The sequence below is a fragment of the Sporothrix brasiliensis genome, assembly GCF_000820605.1.
Source record: "Sporothrix brasiliensis 5110 chromosome Unknown Cont21, whole genome shotgun sequence".
In the NCBI taxonomy this organism is placed as follows: Eukaryota; Fungi; Ascomycota; class Sordariomycetes; order Ophiostomatales; family Ophiostomataceae; genus Sporothrix; species Sporothrix brasiliensis.
In genome coordinates, this window is record NW_024467140.1 from 1,121,429 (window position 1) to 1,145,151 (window position 23,723).

A 23,723-nucleotide genomic window follows, 5' to 3' on the forward strand; every position below is an offset into this window, starting at 1 on the left:
ACGGATGTCTCTTTACTCCCTATGCGTTCTTTTTGGACCTTGGCTTCAACAGCTGCATGGAGTTTAGATGTTCCCATCTTTGAACCATGGATTGTGTCAGCTGGACAGAACAGGGAAGCTATTTGATGGTTTTCTGACGGTGTTTAATGCTTCTTTTTTACATGCTCAGATGCTTTGCCTATTGTAAAGTGAGATTCAATAGGCCCACACCGGTCGTGAACGTGATGTCTTGGCCATGGCGCGTAAAACGGACAAAAAAAGTAAAGGATTGCCCTTTTGTCGTGATGCATGTGCCGTTCGTATGCGTGTATGAACTGACCGCCGCTTGTTCTGAATTGTAAGGTTCACGTCATGCAAGTTTGCAAGCTTTGAAAGCAGGGAGTCAGTCATAAATCCAGCCTGTCAGAGAGAGCATGTTTTGATCACGAAGTGCGCAGCTTACACAAAGACACGGCCGAGGAAATGCAACTGTATCACATAATCTGGACGACAATGGACAAAGGCGGCGCCCCTATCCACAGTCACTGGCCCTTACTCTGCAACTCAAAAGATAACGCAATGTCCTTACGTCGTTTACACATCTCAACCTATCCATGTAAGCTACAAACATCCAATGGCAACAAGTACGTTTGAATTTCTCATGGCCTCGCATAAATTTTCCTAGGGTCAATGAACAACTTCGTAGTACAACATAGCTCGCGGAGGTGGAACAAAACGAAAAGAAACAGGGCCGTGAAAAAGCATCATGCTTATACGGCAGAGAACTGTTGTGAATTAATAATGCCCGCGTGGCCATTATATCTTCCGTCGTCAGTAATTATACGGCCGTTTGGTGGGTGATTGTGCTTTTCACTCCAGGTCTGTGCAGAGTATGATTGATTGTGTCTTGCTAATGATTCTTCTCTCCCATTCTCTCGTCTTTTTCTTTTTTTGTGTGCACTTTTATTTTCTTTCGCGCTTTCGCGCTTTCCTTTATTAGTCGCCGTTTTGCCGTCTTTATTTTCATTCTTGACGGTAGGTCCCCGCTGTTTTGTGCTAGTGGGGCGCTTCGAGGGAAGAGGGGGGCGTGTAAGTTGCAACAGGGCGTACAGGGCGATCCAGCACAACGCCCTTTTTGGAAGGGGGGGTCGCTTTTGCTGGATCTCCTGTTCTCCGTATTTCCCTTCGGCGACCGTTTCATGCGCTCCTGCCCGTTGTAAGGGACGCTGGTAGCACATAGGGAAGGAGGTGGCCTGTAGAGTCTGCTCTGTAGCGCCCTCGTACCTTTTTTCACTGCTTAGGCTGTAGGCCTTGCACCCACGAATCTGCGAGGAGCGTCCCCTTCGCACTTTCCTGGTCTTTGTTTGCTTGTTGCTCTTGTTCTTGCTGATTTCTTTATATTGCTTCCTTTTCCCACTCCCTTCGCACCTTCCCTCTCTTGCTCCTCTTCGCCCCCTCCCACTCTTCTTCTGGTCTCTTTTCCGTCTTCTACTTTTTACAAAGTCTCACGTCTCTTGTTTCTCTCTTGACACGGGTTTGCATCACGTCCTACAACACCGCAACACTATTTGATATATCGGCCCCCAATAAATACTTGCCACGCCTCGTCTCGCCCGCCTCTCACGTCCCAACTTCCCATGTGGTTCATTGTCGACACCGTCTGCCAGCCCCGTCTGTCTCGACGTTGTAGTTTACGTTGATATATCTTCTACCATATTCCATACTTCATATCTCAAACCCACAACATAAAAGCCGCTTATCTGTTTTATGAGCTGTTGTTGAATTCACAACAAACTCGCCACAACACAATACCGGCACCATGCAGAACGGAATACCAACGCCGCCGTATGACGAGCAGAGTCAGAAGCTGCTGCAAACTCAGCAGCAGAAGCAGCAGCAGCAGCAACAGCCACGCCCTGTCTCACGCAAAAGCTCAAATTCCGCATCACCACCGTCGACCGTCCCGTCATCACGGGCAGCCAAGAGCGGCAACGGCAGCGGCAGCAATGCCACGGCCAGCCATGCCCACGGCACGACAACGCACCAGCATCACCACAACAGCCACCGTGCTTCCAAGCGGTCGGGTACGACGCCGACGTCGTCATCCCATTCGCATTCGCACCACTCTGCCTCCTCCTCTTCTCACCAGTCCAGTAGCAATGTCTCTGCAGCAGCTGCTGCTGCTGCGGCCGCCCACTCCCATGGCTCGCCGCATCACGACGGCGATGGCCGCCACAAGCGTGTATGGAAGGCGTGTGAGCGGTGTCGCATGAAGAAGACCAAGGTACGGGCTATATGAGCTGCATTTTTATTTGTTGCAGTTTTATAGGTTTGTAATAGCAACCACAGCAGGCTAATCCTTTACAGTGCGATGGTGAATTCCCGTGTAAGCGTTGCAAAGACGACGGCCTTGTCTGCACAGCAGGCACGCGCAAGAAAACCGAATATAAGCAATTGCCGAAAGGGTATGTACAAGTCTCTTAATGTTCAGATTCAATGAAATTTCATATATGGTTTCCTTTATTCCATGTTCCATTGTCCGACGTTCAATCGAATACATCATCGACACACCATCGACACACCATCGACAGCTGACTAACTCTCCCTGAACCCCAATAGATACGCAGAGGTCTTGGAGAACACGCAATTCGCACTAGTCGCAACGGTGCACAAGCTGTACGCCATGGTTCGTGCGGCGAACGCATGGGAGCTTGGCGAGCCGGAGCTCAACGAACGCGGCCAGCCCGTCATCCACAGCATCGCCTCGAAGCTGGGCTGCATCCGCCCGAACAACGACCCCGACCTGCCCATGGGTTCGTCCGTCTTCCCCGAAAACGAGCAGGACCTTGCCGAACTCGCCTCGCAGCTCGACGACCACCAGAAGAAGCGCGAGGCTGAGCAGGCCGCGACAGCTGCCGCTGCTCAGGCCGAGAGCCAACAGAGCGAGACGACGACAACGGCCGCGACGGCCATCCCGATTCCCACCATGTCGACGTCGACGCCGACGACCACGGGCATTCTTGCGAGCAACAACAACACCGCTGCAGCCAGCACGAGCGCCCTCGACTTTAGCCTCGGCGCCCGCTTTGACCGTGCAAGCTCTTCCGAAGACTTTGACGCCTTCTCCGACATGGACGACTACCGCAAGAACGTCTTTGGCAGCGGAAACGGAAACGGAAACGGCAACGGCAGCAGCGTGAACAGCGCCAGCACGACCATGTCGCCCCGGAGCCTCAGCTTCAACGACTTTGACGTTGGCTCGAACCAGTCCGACGGTTTTGCCGCCCCCTCGCCCACCATGCCGACGACGACCCAGTACACCAACTGGATGACGCAAACAGCGCCCATTGATACGCCAAACCAGGCTGCGGCAGCTCAGCAGTCCCAGCAGTTGCTGCAGCTGCAACAATTGCAACAGCAGCAACAACAACAGCGGCGACTGCAGAAGCAGCAGCTGCAGCAGCAGAAGCAGCTCCTCCAACAGCAACAGCAGCTCCGGCAGCAGCAGCAACAACAACAGCAGCAGCAGCAGCAGCAGCAGCAGCAGCATACCTATAAGCATACGCCTCTCGCCCTCTCCATCCCGACGACAATGGCGACGTCTTCGATGCCCATGATTAGCGGAACGACGCCTTTTTACACGTCGGAGATGCTGCGGCAGGGCCTGCTCGAGTCCAATTTTGGCGCTATGAAGCCGCATGTTATTGACACGCCGGAGCTGATGCTCGGTATGGGCGACCCCATGATTTACGCGGGCGACTACGACGACAACATGATGTAGTTATCTGGTTGAATATTTTTGGAGACGGGCTCACTTGGGCTTCCTCGCCAATTGGCGGGTTGAACGCCCGCACGAGGCTGGCCGCAATGCAGACGGCGCAGTCTCTCGTCGTTCTCTCCTCCCCGCCCTTTGCCTATTTTGCTGCCTGCTCGGCGTTTGTCCCCTCTACGAACGATACAATATATATGGAAGGCCTGCTTATTTTGGCTTTTTGTGAAGGGGGGGAGGGGTTCAATGCTTTCCTTTTCATGCTAAGAGGCGTTATTTTTATCTTGTTTTATGTCCGCATTGCATTGGGTGGAGGTGTCACATGTTTTACTTTCCCCTTCTTTTCTTTTAGGTGTTTTGGGGGCGGGCTGTCCTTTTTCCTTTTCGAATAGAGGTGTTTTTTGATGCATTCAAGTCGTATTTCCTGGACCAAAACGAGCGGTATTGGGATTCGAGAAGAGGATGGCGAAGACAAGGGACCCTTCAGGGGTTCGGAAAGTTCTAATTGGCCGACGTCGTATCTTTCTTCCCGTCCCCGTTCAACAATGTACAAAATAACAACGCATTGAGACTCTATTGCCAAATAAACTTGCTCTCTTCGTCGGGCACCACAGAATACTCTTGCCTCTCTCCGAAATGTGTCGCTTTCGTTTTCCAAGACTGGTAAGCGAGGCTGTGCTCTTCCGTTTCGCTGGTGCCCCAGAGTTTGGTGGTGGCCTTACCAGCATTGGGCCAGCCCACGTTGCAGCGTATTACGGAGCAAGGCGCACGGTGAAAGCACATCCTCCAGTATATCACACCTCAAACTTCTGACCGCTGAAAGTGTTGATGACTACGTGAGATGTTACGGAGACGAAGACTGGGGAGCCAAATACGCATGGTGACGCCCCAAGGCTCAGCAGCCTTCCCCACCATGAAGAGCTGCTCAAGTGGCCCCCAAGACAAATGGACAATGAGGAGAAATACGAAATACGCCTGTCAAGAGAAACCGAGACAGACTGGGCACACTAAGGAAAGGGCGATGGGAGAATAGACAAAAAAAACAAAGTGACGCTTGGCTGTCTAGGCAGACGGGAATTCAAGAGCACAAAGGAGAAGCATGGGAGGGGAGAGACTAGTATGTCGTAGAGGTAAGGAAGATGATGTTCCAGATGCACAGGGCCCCCCCTCCTCCCCAAAACAGGTACTCGCGGTACGACCATTGGCCTTGGGTCTGGGCAGTCCTGCGTGTTCGCAGATTGTCCCCCTGCTTTTCGTTCTTGTTCGCCTCGGCGGCTTCTTTTCTGCTTGGCACCAAGCACCAGAGTCTTGGGGAAGAGGAGAACAAGTCTGGGCTGTTGTTTGGTGGTCACTTTCGCCGCTTGCATTCAGAAGCAGCTCAGGACGGGCGGAGGAAACGGGCAGATAACAAACAACGATGGCATCTTACGACGTTCAGAAATTGCTACGGAAAACCGTTGCTTTGTTTCTGTCCCCTCGGGTCTTCTTAGCCTTTGTGCCATCTCTTACCACGTCACGGCGTAGGACGCATTAACGTCGTATGCCGTACTTTCGGTTTCTGTTCTTTTCTCGTTTTGTCTCTAGTCTGACAAGGCTTTGCACCAACTGCAAAGCAGCATCCAGCCATGACCTCATAAAAGTCCACATCTCACTAAAATGGCTGACTGGTCGATGGACGCATTTTGTTTCCTCCCTGTGCTCAGCCATGTGAATGCTTTGGGGCTCGTTTGGCTGTGGCCCCAATGGACAATATACGGGGCGTGCATGAGAACAATAAGGCGCAACTATGATGTACGACGTGTAGAAAACACAAATACTCTAAACTTCATGAGGTGATCCTGTCAGCGGAAACCGTATAAAAGGTTCACAAGAAAATAAGAGCAACGTATTAAATAGCACTAACACAGCACTAACTCCGCCCTGGCAGGGATCTGACCATCAGCGACGTATTCTGTACATTGAGAACACACGAATCTGACCGTTTTGTCTGCCCGACAGATCCTCCGTTTTCACAGCCCGAAACGGATGCTCCCTTCTCTCGGCTTGTCTGACATTCTTACGGCGTCTTACAGCTCAGCGCGCGCGAGGTGGAAAAAGACAGTCATCCCGGAATTTTACTCAAACGCCCGTCCGCCGGCGGACGACAGAGTGAAAAATGAGCACAAAAGCATAAGGCTGGGCCGTGAGATGAGCATTATCGTTATGCTCTCGTGGGCTGGGGGGCCTGTGGGGAATATGGCAAAGCCTGGCCTTTTCTGTTTTTCTTTCTTTTTTTCTCGAGGAAGAATTCAGTCCCGCATTTGAAATCAGAGAAGCCCAAAGCTCTGTCGCCACAACTGGTTTCGTGGGTCGCTTCTGCTCGTGCTTTGGAATCCAGGCACAGTTATTTGGAAGAAGCCCATCGAAGCTTTTGCCGTTTTTCTCCTGTCCCCTTTTTCATTCCTTCAGGGGAGGTTTCAACCAAGTACGACACAAAGTCGTGACGATTCGTAGGTACGATGTACGATCTGATTATGTTGCACGGCACAATTCCGTTTTACACCCCTCTCCGTTTTCTACAAGGTCGACGTTTGTTTGGACTGGCCTGTGTAAGATAACAAAACTCACGGGGCAGTGCAGGGCGGCCACACCTGCACTTCAGGATACAAAAGTTGCAACGGCGTCACCTGTTATGTCCCTCGTCTCCAAGATCCAGGATCATCGTGCGTCGCCTTATGCCTCGTCATTGTTCTCCTTTCCTCCTAAATCCTTGTCTCGTCGATGCCATTTCCCGTCCAAACTCCCTCCTCTGTCGCGGGGGAACTTACAAAACACGTTTCGTCCGTCCGGCCCACGGAGTTAAGCCCGTCCGTTCGCCGGCTTTTGCAGCACACTTTTTGGACGTCCATTTCCATCAGCCTCTGATCGACCTTTAATTCCATACTCCGCGTGCGCTCGCGCGGAAACTGAGTGCGCGCGGCATTCGCCCTGTTCTGGCATAATCCCTTCTGCACGCGCTGGGACCTTGTTCCTTTCCTCCCACCGTCTTTCTGGCTTACGGTTGGCTGATCCGAGTCCGCAAAGTGCTAGTTTTCGGTATGATCTGATCCTTACGGCTTGCGCACGGGGTATTTTTGTTCTCAATTTGTTGTGGGATTTTCATCAGTCTCACTATTCATGTGCCCTTGTGCACTTGTCATCAACGCTGGAATGTTGTGCCGATCCCACATGGGCTTTGCTTGCGCTGGCTGGTCCTCGATATTTCCACCGACATTTTCGCCCACGTAAGATATCCCGTGCATGGTGCATTCTGATGCTCCGTATTCTGTATTTCGTACTCCGTACGCACAAAGGCCCTGCACACCCAAGTCATCATGGTGCACTGTCTGACAGCGCCGTACAGTCAGCTAGCCCTCGCTTCTGACCGGTGACCTTTTGTCCGTTATAGTCTAACTGTAATTCCGACGCAAGTTCAACGGCGTACAAGGGCTGGCAGGACACATTTCCATCTTACAGCCCTGCATTGCCAGCCTTGGCAGAGAGAGCATGCCATATTGGATGACCAGCGTGCTGTTGACATCCTGTTCTGTGATTCTAGGTTTGGCAACAGTCGACAGTCTGCAACGGTCAACCCTGGCATACTCCTTATTAACATACAAACTCGCAACCATAAAAGCAATGTGTTACTTCTTGCACGGTTTACTTTTACGCTTTCTTACCACAGCTCGCTCTCCCACCCTAGCATTCGTGGCTGATTTTCGCATTGGCCCATGAAGCTGGATGACTGATTTGTTACTACGCCGTACTCCGCAAATCCTGTCTTAAGGAACCGAGAAAAAAGTGGGTGGCTCAACGGGGTGAACCCCTGAACCCTTGTCTGATTTGGCCTCGCGCGTGCGCACACTCGCAGAAAGCTACCGTTTTCGGTCCAAATTCTCACTTCTCACACGGGATGTGCTCCCAGTTTGGAGATTTCTTCGGACGAAATGCCGTTGATGACCGTGCGGTTTGTCTCCCATCGTCAAGTCCCTCTCCGTATTCCAATGCACAGCGGACGGGGTATGTCGTACGGGCGCGGACATTTTCATCTGCCTGTCTTCTTCCCTGTTGCACGTTCCTGACGATATCGTTTCGCCAGTCAGAAGTAGAAAAAAGGTTCCAAAAGTTCCTTCTACACGCCTCGTTTCTGCTCATACATGCCACAGAGGATCCTCTTTTCCATTTCCTAAGCTTAGCCTTGTTAGGCTCTTCAGAGGGCATTTTGCACTTCGATCCTCTCTGCCATCTGCCAACACAAGACGGCTTGAGAAACACAGCCCTTTCCCGCTTCCCTCCCCTGTTCTGGTGAATCTGTCCGCCAATCTCTCCGCCGGCGATTGGCCCGCCGGCCGGAAGCGGACTAAATCGCTGCCGTTTGCGACGGACTCCGCTACTGTGCCTCGGGTTTCTCTCTGCTTTGTAAACAAAGGAGCACGAATTAGGGGTTGCGAGATGAATGGGGCACTGAGCGCCACAAATTCAATCCCGTTGACAAATATCGAAAAAGGGCAATGACTTGTAATGATCGACAAATGAGCAGTGAGAGTATTCAAACGCTCCCCTAAAAAAATAGAAAAAAAAAAAAAAAAAAAAAAAAAAAAAAAAAAAAAAAGACGAGGGTTTGGCTGTCGCATTGCCCACAAAATACATAAAGCATGAAAACTAATTACAAGAGCGGGAGCGAGACCGAGAGCAGTGTTGACAGGGACAAAAAATAAGGTCTCCGGGTGCGAATTCCGTCCGTTGTTAACGTTGTGCTGGTTTTGGTTCCGTTTTCAGTTCAGAAGATTCGTGCTGTAAACCCCGTCGTAACATCCGAAAGGGATTCGGGCGCTCTAACACCCGTCAGCTAGAACGCTAGGTAGGGCTTTACCTGGCTTACGACGCATTCAACCGTCAAATACGCTCAATGCGCCGTATAGCCGTACAGCATGCGCATCGGCGAAATTTGCCCTCTCTGATCGATATTATTACCCAACAGCTTGGCCTACGAAGCAAAAACCCCTTGTATCTTACGGTATCACAAGACGTCGAAAAGGATGTAACGGGAATATATCCTGCAACGTATTTCGTATGTCTGGAAGCTAATCGTCGAACCTGGGCATGCTCGAATACCCACCGTTTTGGCCTTTGCTACGTTCACATTTCACACGCCCCCTCACTCTTGGCCCCCCTGACCCAACCTTTCGGGTTCATCGAGTTTCCCGTTCCCGGGGAGAGGCACCAGTGAAGTACTGACGGCAGCAGGAAAACTCCGTGCAACGACATTCAACTGACCACAACACGCCCACGACCGAAACTCAGAATAGATTATTTTAACGGAACATTGGAGGCTGAGCGCGTACGATGCAGCAGTATTTCTTCTTCTTTTCTCTTTTTTTTTCTCATTGAACAGGTTATAGAGTACATGGAAGGAGTATGGGTGTATAACGCCGTACAGCCTCGTCGTGTCCACTCCGTAGTTCAAAAGGGAAAACGATGTATATAAAAATAACACACCGGGCATAGAAAGCATACGCAACGCAAAAATGCGCCCCCCCTTCCCCTTCATCAATACGGACTTGGTAACTTGGTCCTCGGGCACTCGCCCGGACTCTTGTACGTAAGTGAGTCCGTCGACGATGTCGAAAAATATATGGACAGACGAATTGGCCTCCACGTGAAACATCCGTCCCCGCCCCTCTCATATTCGTACTCGTAGTCGTAGTCGTAGTCGGGTGGAGGAGGGCGGCTGCGGCATGGATGCCATGCCAAGGCATCTGTGGTCGGTGTTCCTAGACTCCAAAAGAGCTCCTCTAAAAACAACTATCCCATAACGGTGAATTGAACTCGGTTCGAGATTTGAACGGAGTCCACATTATGTCTGTCCAGTTGTCCTTCCAGGGGTCGGCGCAAAAGCTTTCCACACTGCCAGACAGAGATGGAAGCAGACCGCCTTAGACCACAGACTGCAGACCGCAGAGTATATCATTAACAACAACGGAGCGTGCATGCACAAAGTAGAGCAATTACAATTACTTGATGTAAGGCCCACAGCCCTACAAGGCCACAATCGTGGTCGTACAACACATGACGATTAAGACATGTGGCGGCAGCTAGAAGCTGACTATGTAGACCTCCAACTGCCATATGTGTGTCTTGGTTGTCGGGTCAGTGGGAAGGGTCGATTCGTCTCCGGTTTCTGAGGTCTCTCTCGCCATCTCAAAAAGCCATCTGGAAAAGGACATGGAAACGTAATCGGCTCGGCTTGGGGCCTCAAAATTCCAGGCACATAAGACTGCTGGTAAGTTTGAAGGAATAATACAGAGCCACATGCAGAATCATAGGATGCTACCGTGGTCCGATCGTGTACCTTCCCTGGATAAGCGCCATCGATCTAGAAACGTTTATCTCATACGAAACTTTTGATTGAAATTCATTTACCATTGCTTGTCTTCGGTAATAAATGCTCCATACTAACGATCTCGTCCAAAAGGGAAATATGGGTGGTTCTTGCGTAAGTGGTTTTTCAAAAGAAGTGATAGGCAGTTTGTACATAACGAGATTCTGGTTCGACTCCCTCATCTGACCGAACATCTCGAAAGCAAGATGCACTAATCAAAACACTCATATTATCACGCCTCTGTTATTCAATCCAATTCCTCACCTACGTCCTCCAGTGATGCGCACTTTCGTAAAGCAGGATAAAACATGTGAACCAGTTGGTCACGTATGGGACATCCGTACATCAAGCACATGGTATCACAGCATATCCTTTGGTCTCCTAGAGCACAGCAGCACATTGCCATACCGAGGGACTGTATCCATACATATCATACGCACATCTTAATATCAGAACGGAGCACTCAACATTAAGAGTCGATACGTCACAAGCAAAGAAAGCAGTACCATAAAAACACATGCCCAATTTTGATATTTTTTTGTCTACCTAGTCCTAGTATAAAAGACGAATGCAGCTGCACGGGCAGTAAAGCATCAAGACTGGCCTGCGGCCCATACTCCTCCCTCCTCTTCAGTTCAGCTCGGCAAAGAAATTTACTTCTTGGCGGCCTTGGCAGCCGACTTGGTGACCTTGCCGGCACCGGCAGTGGCCTTCTCAACCGACTTGATGACACCGACAGCAACGGTCTGGCGCATGTCACGGACGGCGAAACGGCCCAGAGGGGGGTAGTCAGTGAAGGCCTCAACGCACATGGGCTTCGAGGGCGTCAGCTTGACAATGGCGGCGTCACCCGACTTGATGAACTTGGGGTTGTTCTCAACCGACTTGCCGGTACGGCGGTCGATCTTCTCAAGGATCTCGGTGAACTTGCAGGCAATGTGGGCGGTGTGGCAGTCCAGAACCGGGGCGTAGCCGTTGCCGACCTGGCCGGGGTGGTTCAGGACAATGACCTGGGCGTTGAAGGTGGCGGCGCCCGAGGGGGGGTCGTTCTTGGAGTCACCGGCAACGTTGCCACGACGGATCTCCTTGACGGAGACGTTCTTGACGTTGAAGCCGACGTTGTCGCCGGGAACACCCTCAACAAGCTGCTCGTGGTGCATCTCGACGGACTTGACTTCAGTGGTGACGTTGGACGGGGCAAAGGTGACAACCATGCCGGGCTTCAGGACACCAGTCTCGATACGGCCGACAGGGACAGTGCCGATACCGCCGATCTTGTAGACATCCTGGAGGGGCAGACGCAGGGGCTTGTCCGTGGGGCGCTTGGGGGGCTCGACGGCGTCAATGGCGTCCAGCAGAGTCTTGCCGGTAACCTTGCCGCTCTTGCCCTCCTTCTCCCAGCCCTTGTACCAGGGGCAGTTGGTCGAGGGAGCAAGCATGTTGTCGCCGTGGAAGCCCGAGATGGGGACGAAGGCAACAGTCTTGGGGTTGTAGCCGACCTTCTTGATGAAGTTGGAGGTCTCCTTGATGATCTCCTGGTAACGAGCCTCAGCCCACTTGGCCGTGTCCATCTTGTTGATGGCGACGATCAGCTGCCGCACACCCAGGGTGTAGGCGAGCAGAGCGTGCTCACGAGTCTGGCCATCCTTGGAGATACCAGCCTCGAACTCACCAGTACCAGCGGCAATGATGAGAATGGCGCAGTCGGCCTGCGAGGTACCAGTGATCATGTTCTTGATGAAATCGCGATGACCGGGGGCGTCAATGACGGTGACGTAGTACTTGGGGGTCTCGAACTTCCACAGAGCAATATCGATGGTGATACCGCGCTCACGCTCGGCCTTGAGCTTGTCCAGAACCCAGGCATACTTGAAAGAGCCCTTGCCGAGCTCAGCAGCCTCCTGTTGTGGTTGTTAGCGGCTGTTGGTTTGCAGACGTGACGTGCATTAGGCGGGGATAAGCAGCAGGGGCAGATGGAGTGGGTTGAAGTGAAGAGGGTTTCTGGGATGGTCTATGCGCAGTGATGACTGGCGCCCAGAGCATTGACCGCCAAAAAATGTAGACATGCCAACGTGGCAGAAAAATGCAAGGTGGAAGACACCATTTGCCCCTCCACCCCACTTTTATGTGTTGGAGGGGAAAATGAATAAGAGGGAAGAGGGGCAAGTCGAAGAGAAAGTGTATGTTTTGCGCAGCCTGGTGGACAAGGGAAAAGAGCGCTAAAAAACTTTTTTCTCTTTGCCCAACACAGACAAATTACATAGAGATAGGCCAGGGAATAAGGAGAAACGTCAAAGAAATCTGATGTGCTGATATGTGATGGGAAGTGCCGAAAATGGCAGAAAAGTCGCGTTTCAAATATCGACTCGTCGGGTGTCAAAACTAACCTTCTCGAACTTCTCAATGGTACGCTTGTCGATACCGCCGCACTGGTAGATCAAGTGACCGGTGGTGGTCGACTTGCCAGAGTCGACGTGGCTGTTATATGTTAGACTTGTCTGTGGCGTAGCTTGCGGCTATTGAGCCGTTGCGAGCCAGTCGGCTCAAAAAGGGGTGTAGAGGCACATACCCGATGACCACGACGTTGATGTGAGTCTTCTCCTCCTTACTGTAGACATGACAGTGGTTAGCAGGTGTGTTTTGAGATGAAAGCTCGATGGTCATTGTATCGCTCGTTGCCAGTGCTGATGGAAATCAACCGCCGCCGTTTGACAGGCATCAGATGATATATCGATGGCGACAACGGCGACGATGGCAGCGAGCGATGGAAACGATTTGCTGACCAGAGGGCGAAGAGCCAAAACATACCCCATGGTGACGGATTGAAGCTAGTTGCTTGTTTTGATTGTTGGTGTTTATTTCTTGAAGAATCTGAATAGGGATGAATGTCAGAAGCGATGGTCAGGCCGAAGACAAGATGCCGTTTCCGATAGATCGGTTGGATTATTGGAAAGTCGAAGTTGACGATGGAAATCGACTAGATGCGATGACAATAAAACTTACAGCAGATCAGAATGCTCGATTCAAGGTGTGCCAGACGAGGAGAGAAAGGAAGGGAAAAAGTTTGAAAAGAAACAAGTGCGTGGGAGGGGTTTATATGAGACGGGAGGGGAGAAAATGGGCAAGTGAATGGCGGAGCAGAGTTTTTGGGCTGGTTTTGGAGCGAAACAAAAAAAAAATAAAAGGCAAGAGCGGGGTGTGGTTGGTTGCCAGGGCTTTGTGCCCCACTGGCAGAAAATAAAACGACACTAAGAAGGAAAAATTTTGTGTCTCCCTTCCCGTTTTTTCGCCGCTTCAGTGGAGGGAAGGTGCCCCTCCTTCCTTGATTGGAAGCCAGTCCAGCCCAAACAGAGGGGTTTGGTGCATGAGGTCGCGGTTGCCATCGCAAGAAATGCGAGGCAGGGGGAAAAAAACTTTTCTGCCCCCCAGTTCTTTCCCTGCCAGCCTGTCCACTCTGCCTCTATTTCGTTGCTTCCTTTGCGACCGCCCTGCAGTTCATTGGCCGCTTTCAGCAGCTTCGTTGTTCGGTTCTTGCCTATCGTGCATATCGTGCTTCGCAGGCCAACCAGATCGCCACTTACTCAAGTAAGGAAGGAGCGCGGGCGGCAAGCTGAGGCGCCGGCGCAACTGGCCCGTGACTGTGCAACATCCTAATTCGGGGGGCAAAAGAGAGGTCGACACGGGCGGTGAGTCGTAATAATCATGCCGTTACGAAATACTCTCAAGAGAATTCTTCGGGGTTTCGATCTACAAGTACTGTACGCGGTATGTAGCTTGCGCGGCGTGTTCCATATGGAAATGCAGAAGCTGCGATGCTCGCCAGCACGAAAACGGGAGCAGGAGCGTTCCTTCTCTATGCGGCATGCAAAGCTTGTTCGCTCCTTGCCAAATCAAGAAGGAAAGGGGAGGTAGTTACTACATACAGGCAGGAGCTTGTCTTACAGTCGTTGGGCTTTGGAATGTCAAAATGGCGCTAGGCCGTTTTGCATCGTATACCCAACTGTGGATTTTGGGCCGAAAGGCCAGACAACAAGCTACAGACGGACAACAGACAAAGCAAGACCGACAAAGGAGCAGTATAGGAAGGCAGGTGCCCCGCGGATGACATTCGACACAGGAGAGCGGAGTATAATACGTCGTGCGGATGTTATCGTTTTCAGAAGGCATGAGGTGGCGCCGGCATGAGTCACTCTGCCGTTTGTTCGAGCTCTGTTCCAGGACAGAAAGGCCAAACAGTCGCAGATGTGCTTGAGGAAGCACGCATGAGGCCATCCATCGCTTATCTGGGTGGTTCCGGTGACACAGCATACTGGGTCGAGGCTGGGTCATCGAACAGAAAACTACGATGCAACAGGGCAAACTAGGTTGTGAGAATATACATTTATTAAGAGTGTCTTATCTTATGATTTTGGTGCTTCATAATGTCTGCCAAAACGCCATGGGAACGTGCTCCCGTCTATGAGATCGTACTATGCAGCTTTACCGTGATCTATCGTACAAAATGTGACACCACCCCGCGCCATGCTAATACATATACAGTGACTGTTGTCGGGAAAGGACAGTGAATGAGCAAACCCCAGTCATCAAATCGCCGCCCTTTCTCCTCCTCATACAACCTGCCGGTGACGCATCAACCACTGCACGCGGTCTCCATGCACCATATGGCCGACTGCCTGGCGGAAGCTCGCCTTGCTGGCATCGTATGACGCATCCCCGGCAGACGGGAAGCCCGAGACGGAGCTGGCTGGAATTGCCGCCAGGTTGAGCTCAGTCCAGCGTCCATCGCCACGCCCAGCTTCGACGCTCGTCAGAGCCGCCGTCCAGCCCTCAAACGCCGTGGCAACCCGCCGGCGCACCTCCAGGCCAGCAAACACGTAGTCCACAGCCACCTGCCCGTGCTGCTGCGCGCCGCCAGTATTGTCCACTTCAGCAGAGAGGAGTACGTCGGCCGGCAGCGGCAGTCCCTCGAGACGGAGAGGCGTGGCGAGAACGGCTGCACCTGGCTGGCCGCCATCGAGCTGGAGCTGGGACTTGTCGAGGAAGCGGACGAGCGGCCCCAGGCCCGTATTGTTGCTTTCCGCATCGGCCGTGGGCAGTATGTCCGCCCCAGGCAAGGCGAAGAACTGCTTCTGGGTGATGCGCACATCGACGGGCTGCGTAGGGAACAAGACGTCGCTCGTGTTGGTTGCCGTCACAACGTGCAGCTGGGAGAAGACGGGTCGCTGGCCTGGCACCGCGTCCAGGAATACTTCCAGAAGCGGCGCTCGGCTGGCCAGTGCCGTCTTGGGGTCGGGCAAGAAGCGCAAGGTGATTGTCGTGGATGTCGTGGCCAAGGAAGGCGGCACTGCAGCTTTGTCCTCCACCGTAGCGGGTGCCGGGCCCCTGTCTGCCAGAGAGCTGAGGCCAAGCAGCGGTGGCACTGTCGGTGAGAGGATGCGCGCCAGGTCGGGCAGCGGCGGTGCCATATCAGACGTGGCGCCCTCCACACCAAACAGCAACCCTGCATGATGCATCGACTGTGCGTGGAGGACCCGGCCAAACGTAGCCACGGTCGATGTCCGGCTGGCTTGGTACCACATCGGGCTTGGTTGATTGTCAATGGCCGAGGTTGTCGGCCGTGTGAAGGCCATGGGTAGAGCCTCCTCGCTCGGTGTCGTTGTCGCCTGGGCGGCGCGTTGGCGGGCCGTGGACGCATCCAGTGGCGCCGGCTCGATCAATCGCGCCCATTTGCCCCGGCGCTGCTCCCACGGCCACGTCTCGCGGCTGCTCTCATCCGTCTCGGCCAGGAACCGGGCCTTGGATCGTTTCAGCGGCGTGTAGTCGAGCACACTCGTAGCGTGCGCCGCGGGCAGGCTCGTCGGCCCAAAGGCACGCAGCAGCAGTCGGTACACCAAGTCACCCGTGTCTTCGAGGTCGGTATTTCGGTCGGCCGCGGCCACCCAGCTGACCACCACTTCGGACGAACGTTTGCCGCTGTCATCCTTGGCTGCTTGCTCGTTACGCAGGAGGCGCACCCAACTGCCTGTGAGCGCTCCGACCGCCCGCAGGACGGCAGGCGTGATGACAGCATCCTGCCGTGCCACGTCCGCCAGCGGGAAGCGCTTGGTCGTGGCCTGGCACAGCATCCCGTGGATCTCGGCGAGGATGGCGTCGGCTGTGGATGCAGGCGCAAAGATGCGCAGCTTTTGGCGGCCGGGTAGGAGCTCTATATGCCGGTGGTGGCGCGTTTGACTGCGGCTGTGCGAGCGGCTGCTGCTGCGGCTGGCCGTGGCCGTGGTTGTGGTGATGGTCGAGTATGCCGTCGAGATGTCACGCAGCCACGTCTGGGCACCGGCTGTCAGCAGTGCAAACTCGAGCTCCTGCACAGTCACATCGAGCCGGCCAGCCGCCTCCATCACCTCGCGCTTCGACACGCCCCAGCACTCGCGCATCAGCTGCACGACCACGCGCTCCTTGTTGGTCATGGATGCCTGGATGTAGCCCTTGAGCAAGAGGCTCGAGCCGGGCCCGATCGCCTTGATCTTGCTATCGACCACCGCCTCGTCGCCGGAGACATCGGGCACCCACGGCCGCCGCCGCACCTCCCACGGATATACGGTCGGCTGCGTGGTCGGCTTGCGGTACTTTCGGATGTAGGCCAGCAGTTGGGCAACGGTGAAGCCCTCGGCCAGCTCGCGGGCGCTCTTGCTAAAGGCGCTCTCAGAAAGGATCGTCTCGTCGGCCGGTCGCAGCTCATCAATGTAGCTGAACACCTCCGCCTCGGTCGGCTCGCCCTCTTCCCCAAGCAGAGAGTTCCATATCTGCTCCGCATCAGCGTCTGTGATCTTCTCGTCGAGTGGCTCGTCGAGTGGCTCGTCGGCAAGATCGCCGTTCGTTAGGGGAATGTCGGCGTTGGAGTGCAGTTGGCTTTGGTACAATTCGCGCCCGCTGTGGAAGTAGGCCGGCGCATTTCGCGGAAGATGGTTTGCCGGTACTTCAGGACGTCGGTTCCACGTTGCCGCCGGTCTCTGGACATGGACGAAGACCGTCGGCGCAACAAAACGTGGAAGACGTCGTTGCGTTGTCGAATGGAACCGACGGAACTCGCACTGAAGGCACACAATGCCGCTCAGATGCGGCCGTCTGGCCACCATAAGGGGAGAGTACCACAACTGCCCAAGACCGCAATCGGCCTTTTCTGCAAGTTGATGTGAATTGTGAGACTATAGAGAAGAAAACAGTGGAAGCAAAATGCAAGCATGGCATGTTGTGAACTTCTCGCGACGACTTGCACATCAAAAGTTTTGCAGCTGTCCCGGATAGGTCTAGCGTGTTTTGACACTGTAAACCTTCTTACGGATATCTGCATATTACAAGAAGTGGTTGAACGAGATGTTTCAAACTGACGTCTGTCATTGGAATTGAACCTTGAGAGTACTGGATTTAGATGCTATATTTAACCTGAATTTAATAAAGGTCATTTTTCTCTGCCATTTTACAGGGATTTTCTGCAAAGAGACGCCTTTCCGGCAGTCGGTTTTATATGCTTAAACCGGGGCGTCTGTCTTGCCCGCGATTTGCTTGAACCTCATCCAAATCAACGCCAGACACACACTACTTCATAAAAGCTACAGACTCTACTTACGACGAATCTGGCCCAACGTCGAACACGATATACCACGTCGACATACCTCGCGATCCAGTTAGCGTACAGCGAACCACATCCGGACCGACGACATTGCCTCCCGTCCGGACTGCCCGGACCTAGAACCTCGGTGGTCCCTCTTCGATTTTCTATTTCTCTACAAAGCACAGTCCACCATGCGCGCAACATTAATACGCCCTTCAAAGGGCTTCTGGGGTCGGAGCTACGACGAGCTCAAACGTCTGTCCAACATTGGTAGGTTGAGCGCGCCCGTGTGCGTCCAGAAACGCTTGCCACCAGAGTGGAGGAACTAACCCATCACCTCGCAGCCATCCGCCTCGAGGGCGTCAAGGGCCCCTCTGGCCCGTACGAGCTCATGGCCTTTAGCGACCCGGCCTCCCTCGACGACTGCAAGCTCATGACCGACGACGAGATTGGCGGCTTCTCCACAGCAGAACTCGACTGGGTGCCATCATCACTACCACCACAAGCAACCACCTCCGCATCCTCCTCGTCTCCATCACATCCCTCGTCCACCTCCACACCATCGTCCGGCGGCTACCTCCGCTTCCGCGGCTCCATATCCACACGTCTGCCCGCCGGCCGCCCAGACATCCAGCGCACCGGCTACGCCGCCTGGCGCACCGCCGACCGCCAGGCCACCGTGTTTGGCCGCTCCCTCTGGGACGTCGATTCCTACGCGTACCTGGCCCTGCGCGTGCGCTCCGATGGCCGCAGCTACCTCGTCAACGTCCAGACCGACTCCATGGTCGCGCCCACCGACCTGCACCAGCACCGCCTGTTTGCGCGTCGTCCGGGCCAGTGGGAGACCGTGGTGGTGCCGTGGTCCGACTTTGTGCGGACGAACCACGGGTTCGTCGTGGAGCCGCAGACGGAGCTGCTGCGGCAAAAGGTGCGGTCGGTGGGGCTGGGCCTGACGGACCGGGTGCCGGGCCCCTTTGAGCTGTGCGTGGCGCGGCTGTGGGCGACGAACAACCCCAACGAGGCCAACAGCGACAGCGAGCTGCCGGCCGAGACGCGGCACGCCGTTCAGGCGGCCGAGGAGGAGGCGGTGGCGGCCGTCGCGTCACACAACCAGCTGCGGAGTGCCGAGCGCGAGGTGAAGGTGACGGCCAATGTTCCGTTTGCACCACCCGCGACGACGGCTGCCTCTGCCACGTCGCCCGCAGTAGCAGGTACTGCGTCGGCCTCGTCCGAACCACAGCACCCGCTGAAGAACAAAAAGGGACGGCCAGTGCGGTGGGACACAGACAAGGAACCGCCGCAGCAAGAGCACTCGCAACAGTAGCATGTACGGACGCAAAATAAATAATAAATAAAATTGTCTGTCACTCTCTTGTATTGGATTTGAATTTGTTTGACCTCCAAAGTCATGCAGTTTTGCCATGGTCTGCCCAGGTCACCGCCCCGTGTGATGTGCATGGAATATTTGAGTTGTGTGCAACCGCAGTCAATGTTAGATGGGCTCCTTTACAGCGGCGTAATTTTGATATTGATTGTTAGATAATTCAATCATGTATCAAAATATATGGCAGTGCTTTTTCTTTTACATGAGAAGAAAACGTACCCAAAACCAAAACTCATCACGTAAATACAAACCAGGCAGGTATTGAATAGTGAGGAATTATAATTAAGGATAGTCGTGAACAAATAGGTCGTAATATCAAACGACCACCGACATTGTATTCCAAAAGTTATACTACCAAATGAATGTTGCCAAAAAGCCGAAGCCTTACCCAGAGTTGTGTGTCTCCGATGCCCAGTAATGAAGCCGTACTGCTATCCCAAACCGATGCCTGACGCCGATGGGAAAGTCTCTTTCCTTCCCTGACCAGTACAAAAACGTGGATGTAATGTAAACAAATGTTCCCTTTGAGCCTCCCACCCCGTTTGTTTTGACGCCGTATGCAAACCAAAGGCAGTATAGTAAAACAATCAAAAATAAAAAAGAGCATGGTCGTAAACAACGAATGGCCCAATCCAAAAATGCAAGGCGTGAAATGGCAAAGCAATAAACAGGCTAACAGTAGCCCGTTCGCGCCAAAGTCAAAAAAATATGTACGCGAGCCTTTCATGAGCTCATCGGGGGCCGTACGTCACAAGGACCCCCCCCCCCCCCCAGGTTTCATATATGCGGAAGCGGGCATGTATTTTGAGAGAGGGGAAAAAAAAGCGTGGAGACTGTGAGTAGGAGACATCATTGATTGGATTGCAGCAGCTTCCGCTTGATGTAGTTGCGCTTCTTATTGCGGGTGGGCTGGAATCGAACGGCTGTGGCCTCAGCATTGGTCTCGACCGGTGCAGCAGCACCTGCTCCCGGGAGCGGCGTGGCCCGTCCCGGCTGAGACAGGCGAGCCTGGCGCGCGACGTTGTTTCCGGCATTGTTTTCGCTCGTGCCAGCGTTGTGCTTGCGGAAGTAGGCGGGCGAAAAGAAGCTGTGGTGCGCCGGCGTGTTCGAAGGAGCACCGCCGCTGTCAAAACCGACGGCCTTTTCCGGATCCACAGGACCAGTGACCGGATTGTGCGACACCTCGCCTGTGTGCTGCACATTGTGCTGGCGTCCGGCAAAGAAACCCTCGGCGCCGACCATGTCCGAACCACTACTCCGGTCGCCATTGCTGCGGTCGAGTACGCGGAACGATTGCACGCGCGGCTGCTTGCCCTTTTCAGACATGACGCCGCCGAGTCCATCGCCGTGGTCGCTGCCAAAGTTGCGCTTTGCCAGACGCTTGCCATTCTTGTTGACGGCTGTGACGAAGCCGCCGAGGCGTTCCTTGGGAGTCGCATCGACAGTTTCGTCAACCAACATGTAGATGACGCCGGCAACGATGCCGGCTAAGACGAGCGCGGTCAGGATGCCCGCGCCGACACGGTCGCCCGTGTTGATGGGCTTCAGCGTCGATTGCGGCTGCGTGCGTCCAATATCGGAGCCACCGGCGTTGGGGTCGCCCACGGAGGTACCGCCCGTGCTGTTGGTCACCGGGTCGGTCACGCTGTTAATCATGTTCGCGAGTGTGACCTCCATGGCGGCCATCTGCTGGCCCACGCCCGTGGAGCCGTCCCATTTTCCATTGTCGGTCCAGCGCAGGCCGCACATCTGGCCGTTGTCACCGCCAGTGCACTGCTTCGCAGCTGCTATGGCGGACGCATTGAGCAGTGGCATGATGGTTGTCGAGGTCCAGGGCGCCCACTTGGTCGTGGCGGCCATCCAGCGGCTGAGGTAGGCCTTGAACGATTGCTGGTCGAGATCGCACAGGTTGACCGGCTCGCAGGCGACTTCGGTCATGATGTTCCGGTCGTTGGTCGTAAAAAATACGGCGGAACCGTTGAGCAAGCCGTCGACGCGTTCCTTCCACAGCGCCTCGTTGCTCGAATCATTTTGAAGGGCGCTGTAGTTGTACATGGCGGCGGAGCCAAGGAGGAAGTTTCCCACATTGTAGCTCCACTGGTACGGCGTGATGTCGGTGCAGCCGGACTCAATGTGTGCGCCGTCGTAAATGTTGTAATGCTCATCCATGAACTTGATATGCCTCATCCAGTCGTAGGTCTTGACGGCCCATTCGCCGTAGGTGGCGTTGCCAGTATAAAGAAGAAGGCGGGCGGCGAGGTTGAAGAAGCAGGCCTGGGAGATGGAGTTCTTGTAGTCATAGCCGTTGTTCCAGTTGAAGATCTGCCAGCGCAGGCCGCCGGCACAGTCGGCGTCCTCCCAGCGGGCGGCCTGGGTATTGAACACGGCCTGGGCCAGTGCCAGCCAGCCAGGCTTGCCCTTTGGCGGATCGGGGAACTTGTACTCGGCGGCGGTCATGACGGAGAGGCCCCAGAAGCCCTGGTCATCGTTTCCCTCGGTCAGGGTCTGGTTGGGCGGCATGTAGTCGTTGTTTGGGCCGACCTGGAAGAGCAGGCCATCTGTAATGAGCTCATTGTACCGTGTGTCGCCGGTGTAGTACCAGTAGTCGATGAGCGAGCCCAACATGGCGCCAGCTTCCCACCAGTAGTATGGTTGGGGAAGCAAGCCGGGCGTGCCGCCAGGCTTATTGCCATCGTAGAATGAGAGCATGTCTTCGGCCATGGAGTTGGCCACGCTCTTGATCGAGTCTGGTTGTTACAAATGTCAGCACTATGCTGTGCCACCCCGAAGCGCATAACTCTCGCATGCCATTTACTATGATAGGTGGCACATTTGCAGGCTGGGACATACCTGTCGACGACGTATCGAGATTGTAGGCGGCTGCCGTTGTGGAAAAAAGAAGCAGCGCCGAGGTGGCCAAGGCGTCGAGCGACCGGTGTAGCCGTCCACGGCCTTGGCTTCCGCGAAGAGCCGCCATGATGAAGGCGCGAGCGGAGTGCGCGACTGTCTATGAGTTCGTGCACGTCGTCCTGCTGCTGGTCGAAGCGAACCGGGGTCTGCTTAATGGATTACTTGGTGTAGTCATGAGAAGAATGAGAAAATGTCGTCGAGATGCTTGTTTTGCAGCTTCAGGGCGCCATGAAGCCGTGTAAGCCAGAGCCACTCAAGCGACCGACAGTCTAGCGACGGACAGATGGTGCAGTGCGGAGTAGAAAGACGCCCTGCAGGGTAGGAAAGAAACAATGGCGCAAAAGTCGACAAAAGCAAAAGGAATTCTGGAAATTCGAATTCGAGATGGATATTAAGAAAATAGAAAAAAGAACAAAACATTCGAAAAGGACGAATGAGACAGAAAAGGAAGGAAGGCGAGCACGGCTAGGGAAGTTGGTTCTTGCTTGGCCTTAGTCAACGTCAAAGAGTTCGGGGTACTCGTGTGGCGGTCACGACCGGCGACACCTGCAGCCTGCTCCTGCTGTCGATTTCTCGTATACAAGTACACAAAGCACAAGCACACACCATGCATTACGTGGAGGCGCACTACAGCGCGATCCCATAGTCGGTTGGGCACTTACATGGACCGTCTTGCGAGGCCCACATAAAAAAGCTGTGGAATACGGGAAGTTGGTGAGATATTATGGGGAAGCCTGGTCGTCGTTGCCCGGCATGAGGACAAGGTCCCTCCCAGCACACGATACGAGAAACTGATACCATCGGGGCAGGTGCGATGGTACGCTCTCCGCTTGCATAACTACGCAGAACGAACGAGGCAGGAGCTGCCCGCTAGCATCGGCTCTCTACGTGAGTTCTTGCTGTTTGCTGTAGGAGAAGTGTTGCCATTGTACAATGCAAGGCGGGCCCGGGTTGGCCGTGGAAGGAGCGAAGGAGTGAGGTGGGTTCAGTGTATTTCAGCCATCGTCATAGAGGGCAAGAGCTGGCAAGACCAGTAAACGTGGGCAGGTGTAGGAAGCATGGCAGGCAGGAACGGAAATGACGGGATGAAAAGGAGCCAAAATGTGGGAGGCGCAACCCAATTGAGCATGACCGAAAGTGGGCAACCAGCAGCGCCAAGACTCGAGGCTTCCCTATTCAGTCCTTCCCGCCATTTACAATAATACGAGTTTGCCATAGGGGAGATGGTCTCCAAACCCGTAGGAGAACAACATACTCGCATACCCAGTAGTCTCATTGCTCTCAGAACAGTATTCTGTACGAAATACATCAGCTCAATACGAGAAAAGCACTCATACCAAAGCAAGCCAGTTTGTGGGGCCCAAAGTATTGTTGGTATGCTCCGCTGTTTGTCTTGGCATGCTGTCATTCGATGAATTATTCCCAGGGGGCAGGCTGCGAAGGAAGGCACAAAAGGGCCTGAGGGACTGGCTGCGTCTGCGCCGGATGGAAAGTGGAGACATGTTTGCTTGTTTCTGTTCTCTGTAATCGTACACCTTGCCTGCTCGCCTCGTTCTTTCCGGCTTCCTCGCACAACACTCTCCACACCGAGCATTCGCGGACGGCGGACTTGCCGCTTCTGTTTGCCCTGTTCTTGCTCTTATGGGGTGCTTTTCTTGCTGGGCAGAGTTCC

The 23,723-nt window shown here is 54.0% G+C and overlaps 5 protein-coding genes across 5 annotated transcripts; 2 read left to right on the plus strand and 3 right to left on the minus strand.

Annotated features, from left to right (window-relative positions):
* Window positions 1-1,798: 1,798 nt before the first annotated feature.
* SPBR_04799 (c6 zinc finger domain containing protein) lies at window positions 1,799-3,760 on the plus strand (the record flags this gene model as incomplete). Its single annotated transcript, XM_040763076.1, has 3 exons — window positions 1,799-2,063; window positions 2,137-2,221; window positions 2,599-3,760. 3 exons carry the CDS (start codon window positions 1,799-1,801, stop codon window positions 3,758-3,760), a joined length of 1,512 nt encoding a protein of 503 aa, XP_040615357.1.
* A 7,041-nt stretch (window positions 3,761-10,801) lies between these two features.
* On the minus strand, window positions 10,802-12,961 carry SPBR_04752 (elongation factor 1-alpha; the record flags this gene model as incomplete). Its single annotated transcript, XM_040763029.1, has 4 exons — window positions 10,802-12,049; window positions 12,536-12,626; window positions 12,718-12,756; window positions 12,957-12,961. The coding sequence occupies 4 exons, from the start codon at window positions 12,959-12,961 to the stop codon at window positions 10,802-10,804; spliced, it is 1,383 nt and encodes a 460-aa protein (XP_040615358.1).
* A 1,794-nt stretch (window positions 12,962-14,755) lies between these two features.
* On the minus strand, window positions 14,756-17,281 carry SPBR_04695 (uncharacterized protein; the record flags this gene model as incomplete). The annotated part of the gene is made up of 1 exon (XM_040762972.1): window positions 14,756-17,281. One exon carries the CDS (start codon window positions 17,279-17,281, stop codon window positions 14,756-14,758), a length of 2,526 nt encoding a protein of 841 aa, XP_040615359.1.
* A 667-nt stretch (window positions 17,282-17,948) lies between these two features.
* SPBR_05106 (complex I intermediate-associated protein) lies at window positions 17,949-19,081 on the plus strand (the record flags this gene model as incomplete). The annotated part of the gene is made up of 2 exons (XM_040763383.1): window positions 17,949-18,027; window positions 18,102-19,081. The coding sequence occupies 2 exons, from the start codon at window positions 17,949-17,951 to the stop codon at window positions 19,079-19,081; spliced, it is 1,059 nt and encodes a 352-aa protein (XP_040615360.1).
* A 909-nt stretch (window positions 19,082-19,990) lies between these two features.
* Window positions 19,991-22,118, minus strand: SPBR_04758 (uncharacterized protein; the record flags this gene model as incomplete). Its single annotated transcript, XM_040763035.1, has 2 exons — window positions 19,991-21,888; window positions 21,992-22,118. The coding sequence occupies 2 exons, from the start codon at window positions 22,116-22,118 to the stop codon at window positions 19,991-19,993; spliced, it is 2,025 nt and encodes a 674-aa protein (XP_040615361.1).
* Window positions 22,119-23,723: the final 1,605 nt, after the last annotated feature.